Source organism: Salvelinus namaycush, chromosome 41 (assembly GCF_016432855.1).
Source record: "Salvelinus namaycush isolate Seneca chromosome 41, SaNama_1.0, whole genome shotgun sequence".
NCBI lineage: Eukaryota > Metazoa > Chordata > Actinopteri > Salmoniformes > Salmonidae > Salvelinus > Salvelinus namaycush.
In genome coordinates, this window is record NC_052347.1 from 1946198 (window position 1) to 1966308 (window position 20111).

Below are 20111 nucleotides of genomic sequence, written 5' to 3' on the forward strand. Positions count from 1 at the left end.
ACTCGTGCCGCCTTTGCTGCGCCATGTAGGCTAGTCATGTGACAGGGGAGGTGGGTGGGATCGTTATTTTTTTCCCTCTCCCAGCACATCAAACCCTTTGTTCTCCACTAAACCCCGCCCATAGACACACACACACACACACACACACACACACACACACACACACACACACACACACACACACACACACACACAGGCTGACTGGAAGAGCTACTCTCTCTTCCCATCTTTCCTCCCTCTCGCTCTTTTGTTGCTGCTAAAAGCAGCATGAGGCTCCTGGCTCATCCCACACTGCTAATGGTATTTAGATATGCTCATGTATTTTAAAGAAGGGCGGATGATTTTTCTCCCCTTTGCGCTCGTTCCTTTACCCTTTTAACAGTCAGATGTTATTTCCTTTGACGGTTCGGTCCCTGTTACCTCAGCGACCATGACGATTACCACCCGCCTTTTATATCCTGTGTTTTTGTTTTGCCTCACTGCTCGCAGCGTTCATTTCCTGGTTGGGCGGGTTTCTCGTTTGTGTGCGTGTGTACACTACTGGCTGACTTCTGAAACTATCTGAAATATTAATCAAAGTGTTAGATTTTTACATAAATCATAAGGCACTTGGTTTGATGTTGGAGTGGTGGGCTAGGTTGATGTTATCAGTGCTATGTTGAGCATGAGATTCCGTTTTATTTCTCTCTGTGGTTTACCAGCTAGCCATCATCTTGTGGTCTGGTATTCCTTTACTATGGACATTGCTACTGTCTAGCTACACACACACACACTACAAAACAGTAGGGCTGTGACGATACCAGTATCGCAATATTTTGTCCATGCCAAAAATGATAATGCGATGCATTTAAAAACCTGCTGTATGTCAAATATATAAAAGTCACCATGGATAACTATATAATGATGTTTGTTTCCAACATTAGGGCTGTTCTCTTACAGAAGTGAAATCCACTTTGTGTTTTGTTTCCTTGCAGCAATACTAACGAGTATCTTGATACTGGTATCGTCTCGGCCCTGCAAAACAGCTCCCATTCCTAGGTGAGAGCAGAGTAGAGACAGGTGTGAATGACTCATCCCTGGTGAGAGGACAGGACCCCATGCTTCAAGGTCACACACACACTTTCCTACCACAAAGCCAGTAATACTCCTTACTGACGTTACTCTGGATTTCTTCTCAATGCCAGGCAGTATATCCCTATTTTTCCACCAGGGCTTGTTTCACCCAGTCACGGCCTCCCAGAGCTCTGACCCTTCTGTATGTATCTCTGACGTCAGGCCTCTCACAGAGACACAGGAATCTAATTTTATTCTTCACATGCTTTGTAAACAACAAGTCTAGACTAACAGTAAAATGCTTACTTACGGGCCCTTCCCAACAATGCAGAGAGAAATAATAGACAAGTAATAACACGTAATAATAAATACACAATGAGTAATGATAGCTTGGCTATATGCACAGGGTACCCGTACCGAGTCGATGTGTAGGCGTATGATGTAATTGAGGTAGATATGTACACATAACTAGGAATCAAGTGACTAGGCAGCAGGATAGATAATAAACAGTAGAAGCAGAGTACGTGATGAGTCTAAAAGATCAAATAAAAAGTTAGCAAAAAGGGTCAATGCAGATAGTGTGTGATGGATGGATCTATAAGAGGGAGCCTCACCAGAGAGGATGGCACATGGCCACTAAACCTCTCCCCGACAAGTCGGAGACCGCGTGCATGCAACCGAGAATGTCAGCTAAAAGTCAAAAGAGAGAAGCGAGTGACTCAGTGGTATGTGTTTGGCAGCTAGTAAATCCACAGTGTGTGTTTAGTGAATATCAGCTAGACTGCACTAGTCAGAGATGAAGAGTGGCTGTGGTTTTTCCCGATGGCCGTCACACTCCCACAGAGAATTGTATTATGGTATTGTCAGAAAGTCAAGTAAGAGGCCTGTTTTTGCCGAACGCCCTCGCCGGCTCTGAGCACTTATTGAAATGAGTTGTGAATAAATGTAAAATGTATTTAAATGTCTTGTTATTTCTAAAGAACCTCGTCTGGATTTCTGAAAGTCAGCAGGGGCACTTCACATGCCCTCTGTGAGAGTGTTGTTATTATACACACACGTCATGTTTTGTGTGAGAGTGACTTCTTGTCGGAGCTCCTGTCCTGGCGTTTGTTTTTTAGATTGTGTGTGTTTTCCTGTGTGGGTGTTTCTGTGAACGTCAGTGTTATTGGTTGTCCCTGTACTGGTGCTTTTCCACTGAGACTAACCCCTACACCAGTAGGTCGCCAGTGTTTTATGTTAATGGTAGCTCTAGTGTAATTGTTTCCATCCGGAGTGTGACACGAAGACCTCTGCATCATTCAAGACTGTCCTGTCTGTCTGTCTGTCTGTCTGTCTGTCTGTGTGAGAGAATGTGATTGTGGCTACTTCCTGTTTGCCTGCTCCCTGTTCCTGCGTGGATCACAGAGAGGAGCGGGGGGGACTCATTGTGTCGCTACAGCAGCAAGCAGCAGCCAAAACTCCTCCCTCTGTCCCTTCCTCTCTCTCACCCTCACTCTCCACAGCCCTACTACACACAGCATTCTCCCTCCTCTCCATAGCCCTACAACGCATGGTTCATTCTCTCGCCCATCCACTGCCCCCGGTGGTTGACTGTGGCACTGCAGTACTTGGCCTACTACAGTACTGCCCCTCCCCCACACTCACCACAGCCCATGTGGAATTTTTTTTTATTGAAAAAAAAGACTTGGGGTAGAAAACAGCACTGTTAATTTATAATGAACTGGAAAAACTGTATTCAGGTGTCCTGGTTCAGATTTGTGTTTGTTTGGTTAGACATGAGGAGTTAATTGTTTCTCTCCCCACCACCTCCCGCCCCGCAATGGCCTTGTTTATAAGTCCGTGTGTCCTTTTTTACTCATCAGAATATAAAATACACCATATCTGAGTAGCTGATTATTCCGTCTTCTGAAGTCCTCCCATATGTTGTTGCTCACTGGCTACCTTTATGGAACTGGCCACGTCACGCTCCTTTTGCTAGATCACACTACCAATGGAAATTGGAGGCTGCCTTACTTTCCTTTTTCCTACAGTTTTGTGTGTGTGTGTGATTGTGCTAAAGAGAGGGATTATACATGCATGTTCTCATGCACATCCATTTGATCATGTCTTTTTCCTAAAGGGAACTGTGAAGAGGAGTGTATTTATATCCAGCCGTCATGAAACAGTGTGTGTGTGTTTGTGCCCGTGTAGACAGGCGAAACTTTGGAACCTTCTTCTGAATGTATGACATAAAGTCTCTGACTCTTGGAAAGACGTTTTCTATTTTACATTGCCACATTCTTAAAAAACAGCATGTTTTGGCTATACTAGTCTCTTTGTCGGTATAAGAGATTCTGGAAGAGAGAACACAGCCCCTTCTAAGCCAAAAGGGACCTTGTTCGGTTGGTTTGTACTGATTATTGATAGCTGTAAAGAGGGTGAGAATGAGAGCCGTAGGGGGATGGGTGCTTGGGCGAGTCTTGAACCGGCGGCACTGTCCCAAATGATACCCTATCCCCTATATAGTTGACTACTTTTCACCAGAGCCCTATGGACCACGGTCAAAATGAGTGCGCTAAATAGGGAATAGTGTGCCATTTGGGATGCAATGTTTGTTGAGAGGTTGTCCTCTAAATTCCAGTCAGAGTAGATGAGGGGGTGGGGAAGGAGGAGGAGGAGGGCCTGTAACAGCAGAGGCCTCACTGGTCTCCAGCCATCTCACCAGACTGATAGGAAAGTGGGTTATGTAATGTTGGCTCTATAGAAAGAACATAGCAGCCCTCTCTTTTTCTCTCGCTCTCTTCACTTTCTCCATTACTGATCATCTCTCTTTTCCCTGCCCTCTCTTTTACCCCGCCCTCTCTTTTACCCCCATTGCACTGATTTCTTGCCCTCGTTTCTTGCCCTCGTTGTCCCGGTCTTCTCTGTCGCAACCTCCCACCCTTGTTTTTCTCTCTCTCTCCCTCTTTCTGGGACAGAGTGTGATCGAGGGGAATCTTGAGTCATTTCCTACCCAAAATGTCCTTCGCTCACATCAAGCCAAGATTTCGACATGATGGCGTGCAGGCCCAGGTGTAGAACACTACAGTTTTGTGCTGCTACTGCTATTTAAACGTAAGAAATACAAACAAAGTCGAGCAGCTCGGGGAGCCAAGAGAAAGTGTCGATTTGATTACAATAAAGGTCATCAGTCACTGGGGGACTGGAAGTGTGTGTGTGTTAGGCATGGGCATTTGATTTTACTATTCAAATAATATCATGAATATATATATTTTTATACTTCAATGGCAACTTGCTCACGTGACTCAGGAGAGGTGGTGCACTTTGCTTGTTGGAGAGAGGGGGATTTTCCATTGGTTAGAAATGTCCCAATTCACTTGCTACACGTGAAGCTTCTCTGATTGATTGACCGGCAATAACGAGCTAGACGTGTGAAAAGTGTCGAGGCTACCGATGCGTCTTTTTTATGGGGCGCATTCGTAAGAACTGTTGTTATATAAACATTTCGAGTGGCAAGGTCTGTCCTAGAATGTAGCAATGTCACAGATAATTAAATCAAATTTTAGACAAAGCCTTTACATTTTTTTTAATGAACTTGTAAGTAACCAAATACTAACGCCCGTTCGAATAACCACACCCGTCCATCCCGTGTGTGTGGTGGCTTAGATGTAATAACAAAAGTCTGTGGCTAGTGTTGTGAATGAAGGCGGGTGGATGTTTTTGAGGCTTTTTTTCCCATTAGTGTTATTTGTGTGACGCCCCTTTACTTCATTCCAAAAGTCCTTGTCACTGACCTCGGAGCCCTCACGGACCCTCCTCCAAACAAGCAATCACACTTCCCACACACAATCTCTCTCTCACACTGACGCGCACACTCCCTTCTCTGCTCTGACCCTGTCCTCCTCTCGCTCTAACCGACAGATGGAGACGTGCGGAGGGGCGCTACGCGGTGGATAGGGCCTCCATAGTCAGCCACTGGAACTGGCTGCAGGCCCACGTGTCTGACCTGGAGTACCGCATCCGCCAGCAGACGGACATCTACCGTCAGCTCCGCTCCAACAAGGTCAGCACCACCACCACACAATACATACAACACTGGTTCTTAACACTGGTTACATGTTTTTTAAAATTAAAAAGTAATTCAGTGTTTCTCTATGGTCAGCACCCTCAGTCTCAGCCACCTGGTTGCCCTGGCAACACATTCAAGAGTGGAAGGGAAGGGGCGGACCGGGTGAAAGTCATGTCATTGGTAGATGGGGATGTAGAAGCATGTCATGTGACCTAACGTGTCTCTCAATCCCCGCGCTCAAACTAGCTTAGCTCACACCTCGACTACGGATGAGAAAAGTGGGAACGCTTTTCTACTTTGTTCTTATCAAGAGTATGTTGCGAACCTCGATACCTCTGACATGCCTGTCTGCTTTTAGCCCTCATTTTCTTCCCCACTCTTATCCTCTGCTTCTCCCACTTTTTCTTTCCTTCTTTCTCTCACTTCATCCATCCAACTGTAATTTCCCAGTGGAATATCATAGCCTTCCTGGTAAAATGTGTAGCTTGTTCATGGTGCCCCTTACCTTGTCTGTGGCTACACCAAAACCAGTTACATTGGTGCAAAGCCACTGTTACCTCTGGTGTTATGAATCAGAAGGACTGAAGAGCTCACCCTGGCCTATCTGCGCTCTCGTAGGGTTCCATAATGCTGGCAGAGACCTCCCCCTTTGACGTGTCACCTGAGGACGGGGAGGTGAAGGCGGAGCCTGTTGGTTGCCCGGTAATAAAGGTAAATGAGTCTGACGATGTAACTGTCCAATCAGATCCTCAACAAGCCTGTGTGTCTTCATTTCTTCGACATCAACTCGCGTATCCTAAACATGTCCTAGTTTTAGATGAATAGGTACACAATTCAATTAGTGCTGACATCCTCTTAAGTCATGTAGTATGATGCGCTGTTTTCATAGAGAAAGAATCAGATGCGACTTTTCCACTTAGTGTGGTCCCTCCCTACCAGTTCAGGGGAGAAAGAGAAGAGGGAGGGAGAGAAGACACCGCTCAAGATGGCACCCTGGCACTGTGCCCAAAATAGAGAGACGGGAACAAGACTCTCCCACAGAACCCCAACCAGCCCCCGGGACTTGGGAGGGAGGGAGGAGGGACTACTATCTCGGGAAGAGGAGGGGGAGGTCCCAAAACAGTGGTGGTCTTTGTTTTGTCATGCCAAGTAGTGTTGACCTTTCTATCCATTCAGTTGTGGCCCGAGGAATTCACTAGGTCATTCAACTGTTCTGGGCTAGGCTGTAGTGGAATGGAGTTGAGGAGGGTGGGTTGGGAGAGAGTTTCGAAGGGGAGTTCCATGTTAGCCGTGCCAACCTTGTCTTTGGTTCCAGGAGTGCGGCTCAGACGGTGGGGCGGAAGGTCCCGGAACGGTCTCCGTGGAAACGGGCCTGAGGAAAGGTTGCGCGTCCGGGAGACGGGTCAACGGGATCATCAACAGGTACGACGCGATGGAATGAACCCTCTTTACCCGTCCACTAGATGTGTGTCCTTTCAGCAAGGCAGCCTCTATGCCAACCACTCCGTCTGAACAAAGGGGGGTGTGTGTGAGGGGACATGATCCATGTGGGAATTGCAGCTGCTCACTGTTCTTCCCAAACATACCACAGGGTTTGTACACACAGCACTGTACAAGCTTGTACGTACATGTGTTCATGCTGCAGCCTTTTTCATCTAGTGGAATGCAGAACTGTGAATGGCATAATCATTCTGTCACCGAGTGATACGTATTCACACTCCTTATAAATGGGATGGGAGTTTTCCCCCCATGCTGTTACATTGAGACCTACCAAATTAAGCTTCTCAATGGACAGTCAAAACATAAATCCAGAATTATCATGATGAACATTATCAATCGTAGTAGTAGTAATATACAGAGTCATGTATTGCAGTGTTGATCAGCGATCTTCCCTGCAGCTTATGTCATAAGTCTATAGACATAGATTGTCCATATTTGTTAGTGCTGAGCGACTATCCAAATTTTCTGTTATTTTTCAGGTTTTTAAACTAGTTGACCGACATCGGTTCAATTATTTGAGTTCCATGTTGTTCAGTTTTATTCTGTGAGCTCAATGTGCACATTGCACCGTTTCTCTAGAGATAAATCAGATCCAGCCTGAACTGTGCGATGTAGTAGGGAGTTGTAGTTTCCAACAGGCCAATATTCTACATAGTTTAGCTCATAAAACGTGGTAATTAACTACAATGACCATAATCCATTGTACGTCTACTTGTCCGGTCTCTGTTTCATTTATGCCTGCTAGGGAAGAGGCAGAAGAATGCGCGATTGTGAGGTGATATAGAGAGCATCTGTTGCTTCGCTAGGTATCACTACCTGAAAATACATGATCCAAGTGATTTGATAGTTGGTATTCAACAGTCATAAAAGTATGCCTTATTTACGTTGAAGAACTACAAAATAGTGATTTTTGTCAGAAAGCATTGGCTCTATAGAGATGAGATGATGACTTGGAATTAAATAAAGTCATCAAATATACAGAACTGAAATATTTTTATTGAAGTAATGTGAATAAATGATGGTTAATAAGTAATAATGGGTAGTGGTGTAATGATGGGTGATGAAAAGTCACTACCATTAATGGGACTTGTATTGTGTTATTTCAGTGTTACAGCATTCAACCCAAATAATCGAAACCGACCTCAAAAAGCACTAATGGACTCGGCGCTAACATCTGTCAGGTCTAGATGCACTGCTGTGCACAGGGTTTCTTCTTTCGTGTAGCGTAGTATTGATGAGTGACTGTCCCTCCCTCCAGCCTGCGGCCTGGTTCTCCAGAGTGTTCTGACCTGGAGGAGCAGCTGAGGAAGCAGCAGCAGCAGAGCCTGCCCTCGTCCCAGCACCAGCTACCGTGCTCCCCTCAGGACGACACGTGTGTGGCGGCCCGCACACGCCCCCTCCTCAGCTGCAAGAGACGACGCCTCGTCAGGCCTAGCACCGTCACCAACCTCAACCGCAAGGTTTGTTTGTGTGTGTGTGTTGTAATGTCTTTGTGTTGGTACGCTTCCACTGCTACATTTGTCATTCTGTGTGTTTTCAGCTCTTTTTTTGTTGTTTACTGGGTAGTGAATGGGTGTATTGTTTGCTAGTATGACTCAGTGTCCTTGAACTACAGAGGGGTTGGCAGATTTTTGTCTGAGCATATCCATATAGGCTATACAATCTGCAATGTGTGTCCTTTTACTCATGGGTGGTGGATTGGTGTGTGTGTATATTTGTTCACGGCGCGATATTAACGCTTGTCCGGTTTGTGAGACAAGCAGAATATAAAAATACTGAATATAAGCAGAATATAGAATACTGTATGTCGTCCGGATGGACAAGTAAAAGAAATCACACAAGTCACAGTATCAAACAATTACTCACATCAGAATTGGTCCAGAGTATCCTCCACATGCTTTGTTGTGCTCTGTTCTCCCAATTTATGCAGAGCGCCATCAGAATATGATTGTATTGCATTGAAAGGCTGGGTATGTCCATCACTTTTGAGATCAGAGCCGCACGTAGCCACGTTTGCACATTTCTTCATATCCCTTGCTAGTTAGTGAGTTATTTGCCCAGGTTTAGCCCATTTTTTGGTCAGCAAACAGGGTTCGTATGGTCATGAAAATCCTTGAAAAGTCATGGCGTGGGCATCACCTGCTTTGTGCCTGTTTGATTGGGCCCGAGGAGAGAGAGGGAGACATTACAGCAGGTAGGTCTATAAAATAATGATGGACATCCTATTAAACTAGAGAGGCAATTCAAAACATATCGTGTCGCCTGGCTAGTTAAGTATTTATCTAAAAGCTACATCTATTAATGTCGTTGTCATGTCCGACATCCCAAACAAACATTCCACTAGCACTCGTCGTGAATAATGAACGGGTGTAATGCTCCTGTTGTGAAACCGCCTCTCAAGCACTCAAAATTGGGAGTTGAGAAATAAATCTGACACATTTGAAAAGCTATATTAAACATTGGCCATGTCATTCTGACAGCGTTAAAATATTTGTATGATTTGATCCAAGCCCAAATGACAAATTATTCCCAATGCTGTCAATAGATCTCCACTGAAACCTGAATATTTTAGCCTTACAATGCAGATAAACATGTTACTTACCTTGCTTTGAGGTAGCCAACCGTAGCCGTTTGATCCCTGATTCATTAAATTAGGGAAGTATGTTATAAAGACAATGTTTTTAGTTGTAATATGTTTTCGGCCAACCATCCTCCAGGAGAGCCTTAAAGGGGCAGTGTTCTATTTTCAGACAGGCTTGAATATGCAAAGAAGCCTGTTGGCAGAGGGTAGCCTACATTTTTTGTGATTCTCTGTATGGTAATAATAATGGTCATTGTATTTTGTAAAGTGATACCTTGCATCAAGTCACCCTTTTGGCCCACGGTGTTACAGACCATCAAGTGACTTGAGCTTTTGGATAAGTACAAAATCGGTCCTACTTGTCCAGAGGACAAGTGGCTAAAAAAGTGAATGTATGCCGGTCTGTGCGTGTCTTGAGTTACAAGTGTGAAAAGGACATGCGAGCATCTGTGTTTGTACTAGCATTAAGTGTGATTCCACGTGGGGAGTGTACGTGTTTTGTTAATGTACTAACTACAGCATATGGGTTAGTGAGGAGTGACCACCAGCCCTCCACCCCAGTACATTTAAGGATCTGCATTAGAACTCTCATACCCTCGGTGTGTGTACATAGTCTACATGTCTTCTACCTCTGCGTTCTGCAAAGAGGTCTATTCCTTCATGCGAAGTGGTCTTGGAACAGGTGGCTAGTTTCCAACGACACAGGTAGGGCTGAATGCTGCTAACTCGTGTTCTATTAAAACCAGACGTGTTGTTATATTTCTCGACTAGGAGGAGCTGCCTGACAGAAACCCACAATTCAAAAAGGTTTGGCTGGACGGGATGGGGGGGGGGCACTTATCCTAGATCAACACTCCTACTCTGTTCAGTAACAGGAAACGCCGACATAACGGGAACGCGCTGTAAACAAGCTGTCCTCTCAGCTCCTAGTGTTTCAGATAGTTGTTAAAGCCATAAACTAAACAGGAACTCTGGCTTATCTTGTTAAACCAGCACCGCCGCAGTTTCAAAGGCTTCGCCTACGCTATGGCAATAAAAGCTAAGCTAATGGTGCTATCTGTGCATGTTTTATTTCTTAAACAATTTGAATCTGGTCCAATTTTTGGTTGCCTTGCAAGAAGGCAGGCGTTGTAGAAAGTTTCCATGTTTGCAGCGGTTTCATTGCTGTTGTGCAACAGTATGTTGTTGCTGGAACAGGAATATGATGACTAGTTCTATCCGAGCTTCCCTCTGTTGTTTACATGTTCCCCATGTGTCTGGATATTACACGCTTGTTATTGCATTGAGAATTTGTACTCACTCAATTACTCAGGCCTACCTGGTTAAATATGTTTAAAGAATCATCCCACTTTCCTTCCCCCTCCCTCCCTCTCTTCTCCAGGGCCAGAGGCTGTGCGTACCGGGTCCTCGCTGCGGCTGCGAGGTCAACCCCCAGTGTATGACGTGTGGCGGCCGCACCCTCTCCTCCTCTGACGTCCAGTACGAGCGCCCTCTACTGGAGAGGCTGTCCCAGTTCGATCCCTGCGTGCACCCCATCCTCTCCCTCTCAGACGGTAAGATTGATTGGTTGATTGATTTAAATTGATTTGATCATAAACACGCATCCAAACCCGCTCCCGCCGGAGACAACGTTGCATTAAAACAGGGTACGCCTAGTAGCTACGTGCACCACATCTTTTCTCTCACAGTTGTAAGTAGCTCCGACCTCGTCATGCCCCGGGTCAAGGGTTGGCTAACAAGGGACAGGGGTTGCTGTGCCATCCTGTGCTTGCTGGGTAGTGGAGCAGCATAGTTGGTTTATAAGTGATAAAGATCCAGTATTGAATACTTAGGCGCACCCCATTTTATACAGACTATTTTCTAGGCAGAAATTGAGCTGTAGCTTTGACGTATCGAGAACTTGCAGCACCACCAGCTTCAATCCAATCAAGGGTCATTGTTCGACACATGTCATGTAGCGTTTATTTCATTCTGACTCTTGGGCCTGCCAGTGCTAAGATTAAAGGCAAGGGGAAATAGGATGTAGAGAGCAGGATGAAAGCAGGCCAAATCCTCAGGGGGGTCAGCAGGGGTGGAGGGGCTTCTAGAGCTTCCGGTCTGGACTTGCTGAAGTCCTCCCCCTGGTGGATTGAGTGAGAAATCCACTCTGACGCTCTGTCAAAGCACTGCTGCTCAATGCATCCACCCTCCCCCTCTCTCCCAGTCCCAGATGTGCCTTTTCCACATGAGAGGAGCTAGCCAGCTAGCTAGGCCTGAGAGATGTGAAAGCTTCAAAAGTCTGCAGCGTAATGAGGTATAAAGGACTGGCTGGAGATGGATGGTGCAGTCAAGTAGGTCAACTGGTGAGAGAGGCGATGGTTGGTGGTTGAACAGGCAATGCGGTCTATGACCATGCAATGCTACTGTCTGTCTGAAGGTGGTAGCGAGGGGCTACCACCTGCTGTAGCTGGCACACACAACGGCGTTGGCCTTTTTAATAGTGCACGGTTGGCGGGGTTTGTCGTTTTTATAAGTTTGATCTGATCTGTAGTCCCCCTAGAATCTACGCCTATACAGTTCTCGATACCTGACCGGTGCTTTGTTTCTGTTTTGCCGGGCCAATGTGTTTAGGTGTAGGTTTATTTGAACATCTTGGTACATATGCAGAAACATACACTATTTGCGCCCCTACTAGATGGAAATTACAAGTGTAATGGCTGTGCTCAATGCAATGGCACTTATAAATGTAGATCCTTCAAACACCCACAAACGGGGAAATCGATCCCAATCAAAGGTGTTATTACGTGCTCCACTAAGGCAGTTATTTATCTTATAACTTGTCGTTGTGGTAACAATTATGTGGGTAAAACAAAGCGCGAATTAAAAGTACGTATCTCAGAGCATCGTAGCACCATTAGGTGCAAAAACTTGACTTACCCAGTTGCGGCCCACTTTTTGGAAGCAAACCACTCGATTTCGTCTCTTCGTTATATTGGCATCGAACATGTCACCCTCCCTAGGAGAGGGGGTGACCTTGATAATTTATTGTTAAAACGAGAGGCTGCCTGGATCTTTAATTTAAAGACCCTTGCTCCCTTCGGTCTCAACGTAGACTTTGATCTGAAGCCATTCTTGTGATTATTGTGACTTTGCCATTGTAATTGTTTGAAAGCTTGTGTAGTCTAAAATGAATCTATGATCGTATGCTATCCATTTGTTTTTTGTATGCTGCTCTTTGTATGCCATTTTAATATTTGAGAATTAACCAATGATATTAGGCCACTCTTGGCCATGATTACAGACACCTGTGTGTCTTGACACTATATAAACGAGTCATACCGCAGTGTTTGTGATTATACCCTGATGAAGACAGCTTAGCTGTCGAAACGTTGGTAATTCAATTTTTGCATCTGAGCTCCTAGAGTGTGCGGCTCTCCTTTATTTTCAGTTTTCTACTCCGCTAGCCAGCACCTCGCCTAAATAGGTGTGCGTTTCTTTTTCTTCTACATATGCAGAAACAAACATAACATTTGATGTCATACAATGTAAAACACAAGTAAAAGATAATGATCAGCTGAACTATATGGACAATGAATTATCAATAAAGCATGAGTCATAAACAGCATAGTTTGAGAGCTTGTAAAAAAAAATATAAAAAAAAAAAAAACGTATTTCTGCTGCTAACCACAACCCCCCCCCCCCCCCCCCCCCCCGTGTGTTTATGCAGACGTGACGATGAGTCTGCACCTGCAGCGCCTCCTGAAGTCCCACTGGAACAGCCGGCCCCTGGAGAAGATCAAACCCCTGAAGAAGCTCTCCCTGAAACACAAGCTCTCCGTGGGACGCCCTCACGACCCCTCCGCCTCCTTCACCTCCAAAGACAAACACAAGATGACCAACTCCCTCCTCTCCACAGTCCGTAAGTAAAGCCTCTTCACCTCCAAAGACATACACAAGATGACCAACTCCCTCCTCTCCACAGTCCGTAGATAAAGGCTCATCAACTCTAAAAGCCTTAGACTTTAAGCCAAGCACCGGGGTATTGCCTCCCAGTAGGGAAGGCTAGTTTAGCCATTTATCTCTAAGCATGTTCATTTTCTACACCTTAAATGTTGTGTAACGCAACAGACCCAAATGTACACTAAGGTGACGTATAGGAAGGATCTCTTAGTTTTGCAAAGCTCTTAGAGATATGATCAGTATTGTCGGTTCATATACTTGTGTAACAACGCGAAACGTACGAGGCCCCACCAGCCTGAAATTTCACAGTCCTACATAACAAGCGTTTCTTTTGTTTGGTACTCTGTAGTATTCAGGTGTGAGTGTGTGGCCCAGCATTTCCTGGTAAATACAGTGACTCAGCGCTTTCCTCTCAGTGTGATTGATAAAGAAGCTTAGGTAGTTTTCTGCTTAGAATGCATGGACCCTATTCAGAGAGCACAGATGGATGGAGCGTGATACACTGATAATCATTTCATTACGACGTTACATAATTGATGCTCAGTGCTCTCCAGAGTTTCTCAGCACAATGTTAAAATGTACATTTCTAAGCCAGTTTTGTTCGCATTTTTACTCTCACGCAGACCCACTCACTCACAGACCTTGCTGAAAATATGACCGCTTTAGTGTTGTGGTGGGGTCTATTTTATGAGGATTTTTTTTTTTACAGTCAATTAACACTGTTGGACAAAATCGGAAATATATATATATTGACTGGTTGTAGAAAATATATTCATATAATAGACAATATATCCCTATGTGTTTGTTTGTGTGTGTGTGTGTGCGGAAAAAATATACACACTGCCTAACCCCCCCCCATGTTGCTCTACCCACTCCCCAGGCCTGTCCCACCACAAGGTGCGTTCAGAGAAGCTACACAGGCATCAGCTGGACAGCCTGCTGGGGTCCACCAAGCTGGAGGGCCGCCCCCACTACCGAGGGGAGCAGGGCCACGGGCCCTACGACAAGAGCCACGCACGCAAGAGACCCCGAGAACACTCACTGTCACTGGACAGTATGGACAGTAAGTTGCCTACAGTCTATTTCTTTTCCCCTCTTTCTTTCTGCCTCTGTATCTTTCCCTCTCCCTCACTCAGCACCTGTCTCATAGCTTGAGCAGCTCAAATGAGTTCTGAAGGGTAATTGTCACACCGCTTCCACCGTTTTTCACTCTACGTTTGACCCTTTCCATATAACTTTTTAGAAGGTCCATCTTTATTCAGTATCCATTTTATCCAGTGTCAGTTACTGAATTTTTAAGGCTCGAATACTTGAGAGATGGATGTATATCAATCAGTCTGGAGGATTCCAGTGTATTTAATATGATTTTCCCTACTCTCTCTCTCTCTCTTCCCCCATACTCTCTCTCTCCTCAGACACCCCTAAGCTGTACCTGGATGGGGGCAGTCTGTGCCAGTCTCTATCTGCTGGGCTCCCCACCCACAGCTCCCTGCTCCGACAGCTGTCAGCCTCCTCAGAGACCTGCTCCATGCCCTTCACCTCCTTCAACAGCACCCCGGTACGATACACACCACATCTGGCCTTTACACCCGTGTGCGCATGCGTGTCCTGTGTGATTGATTGAAACAATAACGGTGACGTAATTTGTAGAAGTACTTTAGAAGTTGGATTGACGGTGACTGACCCTGCTCCCCTTCTACCCCGTACAGCATCAGCCCATCCGCAGGAGGAGGGGAGAGAGCTCCTTTGACATCAACAACATCGTCATCCCCATGTCTGTGGCTGCCACCACCCGCGTGGAGAAACTGCAGTACAAAGAGATCCTCACCCCCAGGTACGCAAGACACAAAATGGCCGCCATGCCTACCTCGGCATGAGGAAGTTGCCTAAAGTCAGGAAACTAAGCACAGATCCAGAGATAGTTTGGGTATTTCCCCCCATCTAATAGATTAATAACGGTTAGGATATGGGACTGTAATTCTGATCCTAGATATGTCCAGAAGGGCAAATAACAATTGTTAGGATATGATTTGGGGGGGGTCTGTAAGCTGATCCTAAATCTGAGACTGCCCAGAGCTACGCACATCAGCTGTACACTCACTTGAACACACACACACACACACACACACACACACACACACACACACACACACACACACACACACACACACACACACGTGGGTGGTGTATTACTGATGTATTAATTATCTGGCTTCCATTTTGCAGTTGGAAGGAGGTTGACATTTGTGCTAAGCCAATCGCTGAGGAGGCTGACATTGAGGAGGTAAAAAGGATTTTCTCTTGGTATGACCTTTTCAGAATCTCAATTGGTGTAGTTTACCGATGCAGACCAGAAGTATGATTCAGCTGCACAGTGTTGTCCAAAGAAGTCAAACATCTAGGTAGAGCTGCCACCAACCCCCAAAGAACTGCTCTCTTTTCACCGTGTAGCTCTGACGCAATACATTTAATGGTAATAACCAAACCAACGTTTGACCGCAAGCTGCATTCATCAAGTGTTACAGCACTAACTTGGAGTGCTGGTGTCTCTCCCGTCTTCCCTCCCAGATTGAGGACCTGACAGACACTGCGTTCTCCCAGCTGCACCAGCCCTGCGAGGACCAGGAGCGTTCCCGCTGGAGCTGGACGGCCAGCGCCATCGCCAAGAGGAGAGGCAGCCGGTCAGTAACACACATCAAAACACCCCCCCCCCCCACGGTCTGCCCTAATCCACCCACTCCCCATAGTTTTTCCAAGAAGCAGTGTGTGTGGAGGTTTTTCTACTTTGTTTATTCATCCAGGAATCAGTCTTTTTGGTGCGATCTGTAGCAGAGATGAGGTTCTGAGCTGCATATTGATTGTGATGCTCTTATCTCAGAAACTTGACATTTTTGCACTGTCGTTTCTCCCTAAAATAGCCTGATCCAGCACGTTATACTGCAGTGCAGCACAGGGAACACCTTGGCAAATAGCCTAGCTGTTAAGAGTGCTGGGCCAGGTCGCTGGTTCTCAGATCCCCGTGCGGATTAGGTGAAACATCTGCCGATGTGCCCTTGAGCAAGGCACTTAACCCTAATTGCTCCAGCGTCGCTGTGATTCCTGGCCTTGATCCCACTCTCCTAGGGTGTCTCGGCGAGTTGGGATATGCATTAAAAAAACGAATTTCCAATTCATACACTCATACAGGTTATCCACTTGTACATTAGGTGAAACAGGACAAATATAATCAGCCCCTATTTGACCTTCTAGAATCTAGATGATAGGTTTCTCTACTTAAGGCTATTCTCCTTTCTGTTCAATTGAAGTCTAGCTGTTCAATTGAAGTCATTTCTGTTCTCCATGTCAAGTTAACTCCCCTCTCCCTCCTCCCCCCTTCCAGTTCGTATGTCAGTGGACGGCTGGACGGTCGCACTACTCCCCTACTGAGCAGCACCAACCCCTCCACGCCGCAGCCCTCCTCCCCAGACACAGCCCACTTCCACGCCCTGCAGGACTACGGCAGCGCCGCCTCCCCCTGCTCCCCGGCCAGCCCCGACCTGCTGTCCTACCCTTACGCCCCAGGGTGTTACACAGCGGGAGGGTACTCCTACACCCCTATAGGCTCCAGGGACTCCCACCGCCTGCTCTCCAACGAAGACACGCGCTGCTCCACGCCTGACGGCACCTACGAAGAACTGGTAGGCTCCCCATAGCACATACACTTCCGTACTATACACACGTTGACACACTTCAGCTGTTTAATCAGTGTGTATGCCGTCTTTGTGAATACTGTGGCAGATTGTAGAGGATATATGAGAAGACACCAGGCCTTTTAGGGGATAAATGGACACAGACAGACCGGTAATCTTAGATAAGTGGGTGATAGCCCTGTGTTAAGTGGTGTGGTTCTTGTCCAGTCTCTGACGGGAGTTTCCTCTCTCCCTCTCCAGGTTCCCATCCCAGTACACCCGTGGGACCGGAGGAGCTTCCCCCTGGAAAGCGACCCGCCGCCGGAGCCCGAGGAGCAGCCAGGGAACGCCGAGGAGCGCCCCTATAGAACCATGCGCCACATCTCCGGTTGCAAGACGGGCTCGTCCAGGTCTGAGTCCGACACCGGAGGTCCCCCCTCGCCGCTCCTTCCCCCTGACGACAGCAGCAAGCAGAAAGCCCCCTCCTCCACCACCCTCACCACCACTCTCACCAGACCCTCCCACCGATGAACGAAGGCTCTCATTGCATAAAGGACTCGGCACTTTTTTCTTTCACAAGACTCAAAACAAGAACTACATCAACAATGGAATAATGGACTCCTGTTGTTTGATATTCAAACATCAGTCAAATTCTTTCACAGTTTTTAGTGAACATAGACAGAGACCCCCCGTCAGAAATCCGTTTTGTTCTTTTCCTGGTCACTGAAATGAATAAATATATATAAAAGTGAATGAAAAAAGGAGAGAAATTAAGCTGAATTTGTGATGAGCAGGGCATAGAGTTGCTTCCTGTTTCTGGGCCAATGGGCTGAGGGCTAAGCAGCCACTCAGGCAGTGTGTGTACCTTTGTAGCTTTCTGTTCCCCGCCCCATGTCAGTTTAAAATGGAGTGAGTAAAACAAAAAACAGCAATGCCTTGTTGTCATAGCTTGTTATGTTGTGTCCCCTTGAATCAACATAATAATATTTGTCCCTCCCCAGAGAATCGGCGTGAACCTGAAATGTTCCTTTAAGCACTTGTTTCACAGAGCTATTTTCCTTGATGTCTGTCTGTGCTTTTCGTTCATCTGTTTGTCTGCATTGGTGTAGTTGTTTTATACATATAGGTTTAATAAGATATTTCCTTTCAACCCCGTCACATAGACTGATGGAACAAGTGGTTGCGGGCGGTGTATAAAATCATTTTAGCACGGCAAGTAACACCACCCTCGATATGATATCAAACAAACCAAAGTGAAACGTTAACTAATATAACGACAGAAAAAAAAACGCATCACCTGTCCTACATAGGAATGATCCTTTGTAGGGAGGCGATATGAGTGTTCAACTGTGTGCATATTGGATTTCTGTCTTCGTTTTCTTTGTGGTGTGCGTGCGGTTATTTCACGCTTTTCTGATTTGGTTTGGAGAATGTGCAAGAAATTACTAAAGCGTGCAGTCAGGTTCCAATTACAAAGAAAGCTCCTATGTTTTTGAATGTAGTATTTTGGCTTTATCTTGAATCAAGGCCCTTCATTATTCGCTCTTTTAAATTTCTGTACCCTAGCTATTGACACAGGTTGGCGTAGTTCACATCCGGTGCAATGTTTCCAGCTTGTAATGCATAATTGCCATGCAATTTGCATGTCACTTGGTATAATAAAAAAAGAACATGAGACAAATTAGGGAAAAATATGTAAATGTACATAATTAATCTCGTTCCTGTGTCACTGTTTTTGGAATTGCACAAGGCAGATAATGTCAGTGTACCTGTTGGATTGTCAATGCAGTTCCACAATTGGATTAAAATCACTCAAGCTCTGAGTCTTATTGGGAGTTCAAATGTCAAATGCTTTTCATGTAACAATGCAAAAGAAAACTCCAAGTTTGGGTTGTTCATTAGAGCAGACAAATGGAAAATGTTGTGTAATGGTTAAAAAAAAGTGAACAAGTCCAGGTAGTCCTTGCCTGTTATATTCCGTTTGGTGCATACTGAACACCCAGATCTGCCCAGTCAGCTGCCCTAGTTCCCAGCACCCCCTGCTGTGTCCCTCCCAGCAGATGAAGTGGAGCATTGTACAGAAAGCCTCTCGACTAATCGCTCCATCTAAAAAGGCTTTTTATGTTTGAGTCACTAAGTCAGAAGGCTGTGGCCATCACACACACAGGAGGCTATGTAGGGATTTATCAGTTGTGGAGTCACTTTGACCATCTCACCAAACCTCCCCGCCGCCTGGCCGTTTCTACTTGGTAAGTCTGATTCATGCTCTGCCCCAGCAGTTAAAACCACATGTTAGCCCCAAACCAATGCCCTGCTCTTGTTCCAATTACTGCTAGTTTGGAATCATGTCATGTTTGAGTGTGGGGGGAAAATCCTTCAGATCACTGTTCAGTTGAGCCTTTATTTTTGTCTTCACCCGCTTCCTTGATTCTGCTGTCTGTCATTGCGAGGAGGTAACGTGAGGTCTTCACTGGTGAATCCTTTGAATCATTCTCCCATAGTGTCCCCTTGGTCGGTCCAGACAGACCAAAAGACAAACCTGACTCAATTTCTAGGGACCATCGATGCCTGTCCCTATCCCTTTCTCCTCACAGAAGTCCCCGTCATGAATCATGATCAACTATGGTTTGTCTGCGAGTGGGGTTCAGAGGACCCACCAGAAACTGTTTCGATGTTCAAGAAGGTTTGACTAGTGTTAAACAGATATTGTATTGTCTGGGCTATTTTCATACTTTCCAACGTGATGTATGGGGGTGGGTGAGTCTGGTATATCCTTTAGCATGTAATAGTTTGTACAAAAAGTATATTTTGTAAATAACTTAACTGTTTGACGTTCAGGCTGTAGCTGTCCTGATTGTATAGGGAGAAGACAAGTACAAAATATTGAACACTTTTCTTTATGCAGAGGCAAAAAAAAAAAGTATGATTGACGAATCCGACGGGAAGGCAGCGTTTGTGCTTCTCAAAATAAAAGTGAATTATATTGTATCAACTGTGTCCTTGTGTTCCCTATGATCTTGTATATTCTACATGTGGAAAGCCCTCGCATATTTCACAAACAAGGTAAGTTTGACAGGAAATACTTTGAAACACCATCACTCCTTAGTGTCTTCACAAATGTAATGGAAAGAAGAAACCTTTAACATTGCTGTTCCAATACTGACTTTATTTCCTAATCCACGTTTACAGCAACAAGTTATCAGTGTAAACCAAATATTAATAAAATGCACATCACAATAAGGACAATCACGACTGTCAAGATAAAACTGCAAACTGAGCAGAGAAGGAGAAACAAAAACGGGACATGAGAGCATGGAGGAGA

The 20111-nt window shown here is 45.6% G+C and overlaps 1 protein-coding gene across 2 annotated transcripts in view; it reads left to right on the plus strand.

Annotated features, from left to right (window-relative positions):
- The window catches only part of LOC120033889 (KAT8 regulatory NSL complex subunit 1-like), a 79133-nt gene extending 59356 nt beyond the window's left edge, over positions 1-19777 (plus strand). For both annotated transcript variants that reach the window (XM_038980259.1, XM_038980260.1), the window contains exons 3-15: positions 4954-5095; positions 5720-5812; positions 6417-6523; positions 7860-8061; positions 10564-10735; positions 12889-13080; positions 14002-14184; positions 14537-14679; positions 14831-14955; positions 15348-15405; positions 15690-15802; positions 16501-16798; positions 17051-19777. In XM_038980259.1, the coding sequence (XP_038836187.1) occupies positions 4954-5095; positions 5720-5812; positions 6417-6523; positions 7860-8061; positions 10564-10735; positions 12889-13080; positions 14002-14184; positions 14537-14679; positions 14831-14955; positions 15348-15405; positions 15690-15802; positions 16501-16798; positions 17051-17320 (2098 nt within the window). In that variant the 3' untranslated portion in view covers positions 17321-19777. The remainder of the gene's footprint in view (positions 1-4953; positions 5096-5719; positions 5813-6416; positions 6524-7859; positions 8062-10563; positions 10736-12888; positions 13081-14001; positions 14185-14536; positions 14680-14830; positions 14956-15347; positions 15406-15689; positions 15803-16500; positions 16799-17050) is intronic.
- The last annotated feature ends 334 nt before the right edge of the window (positions 19778-20111 follow it).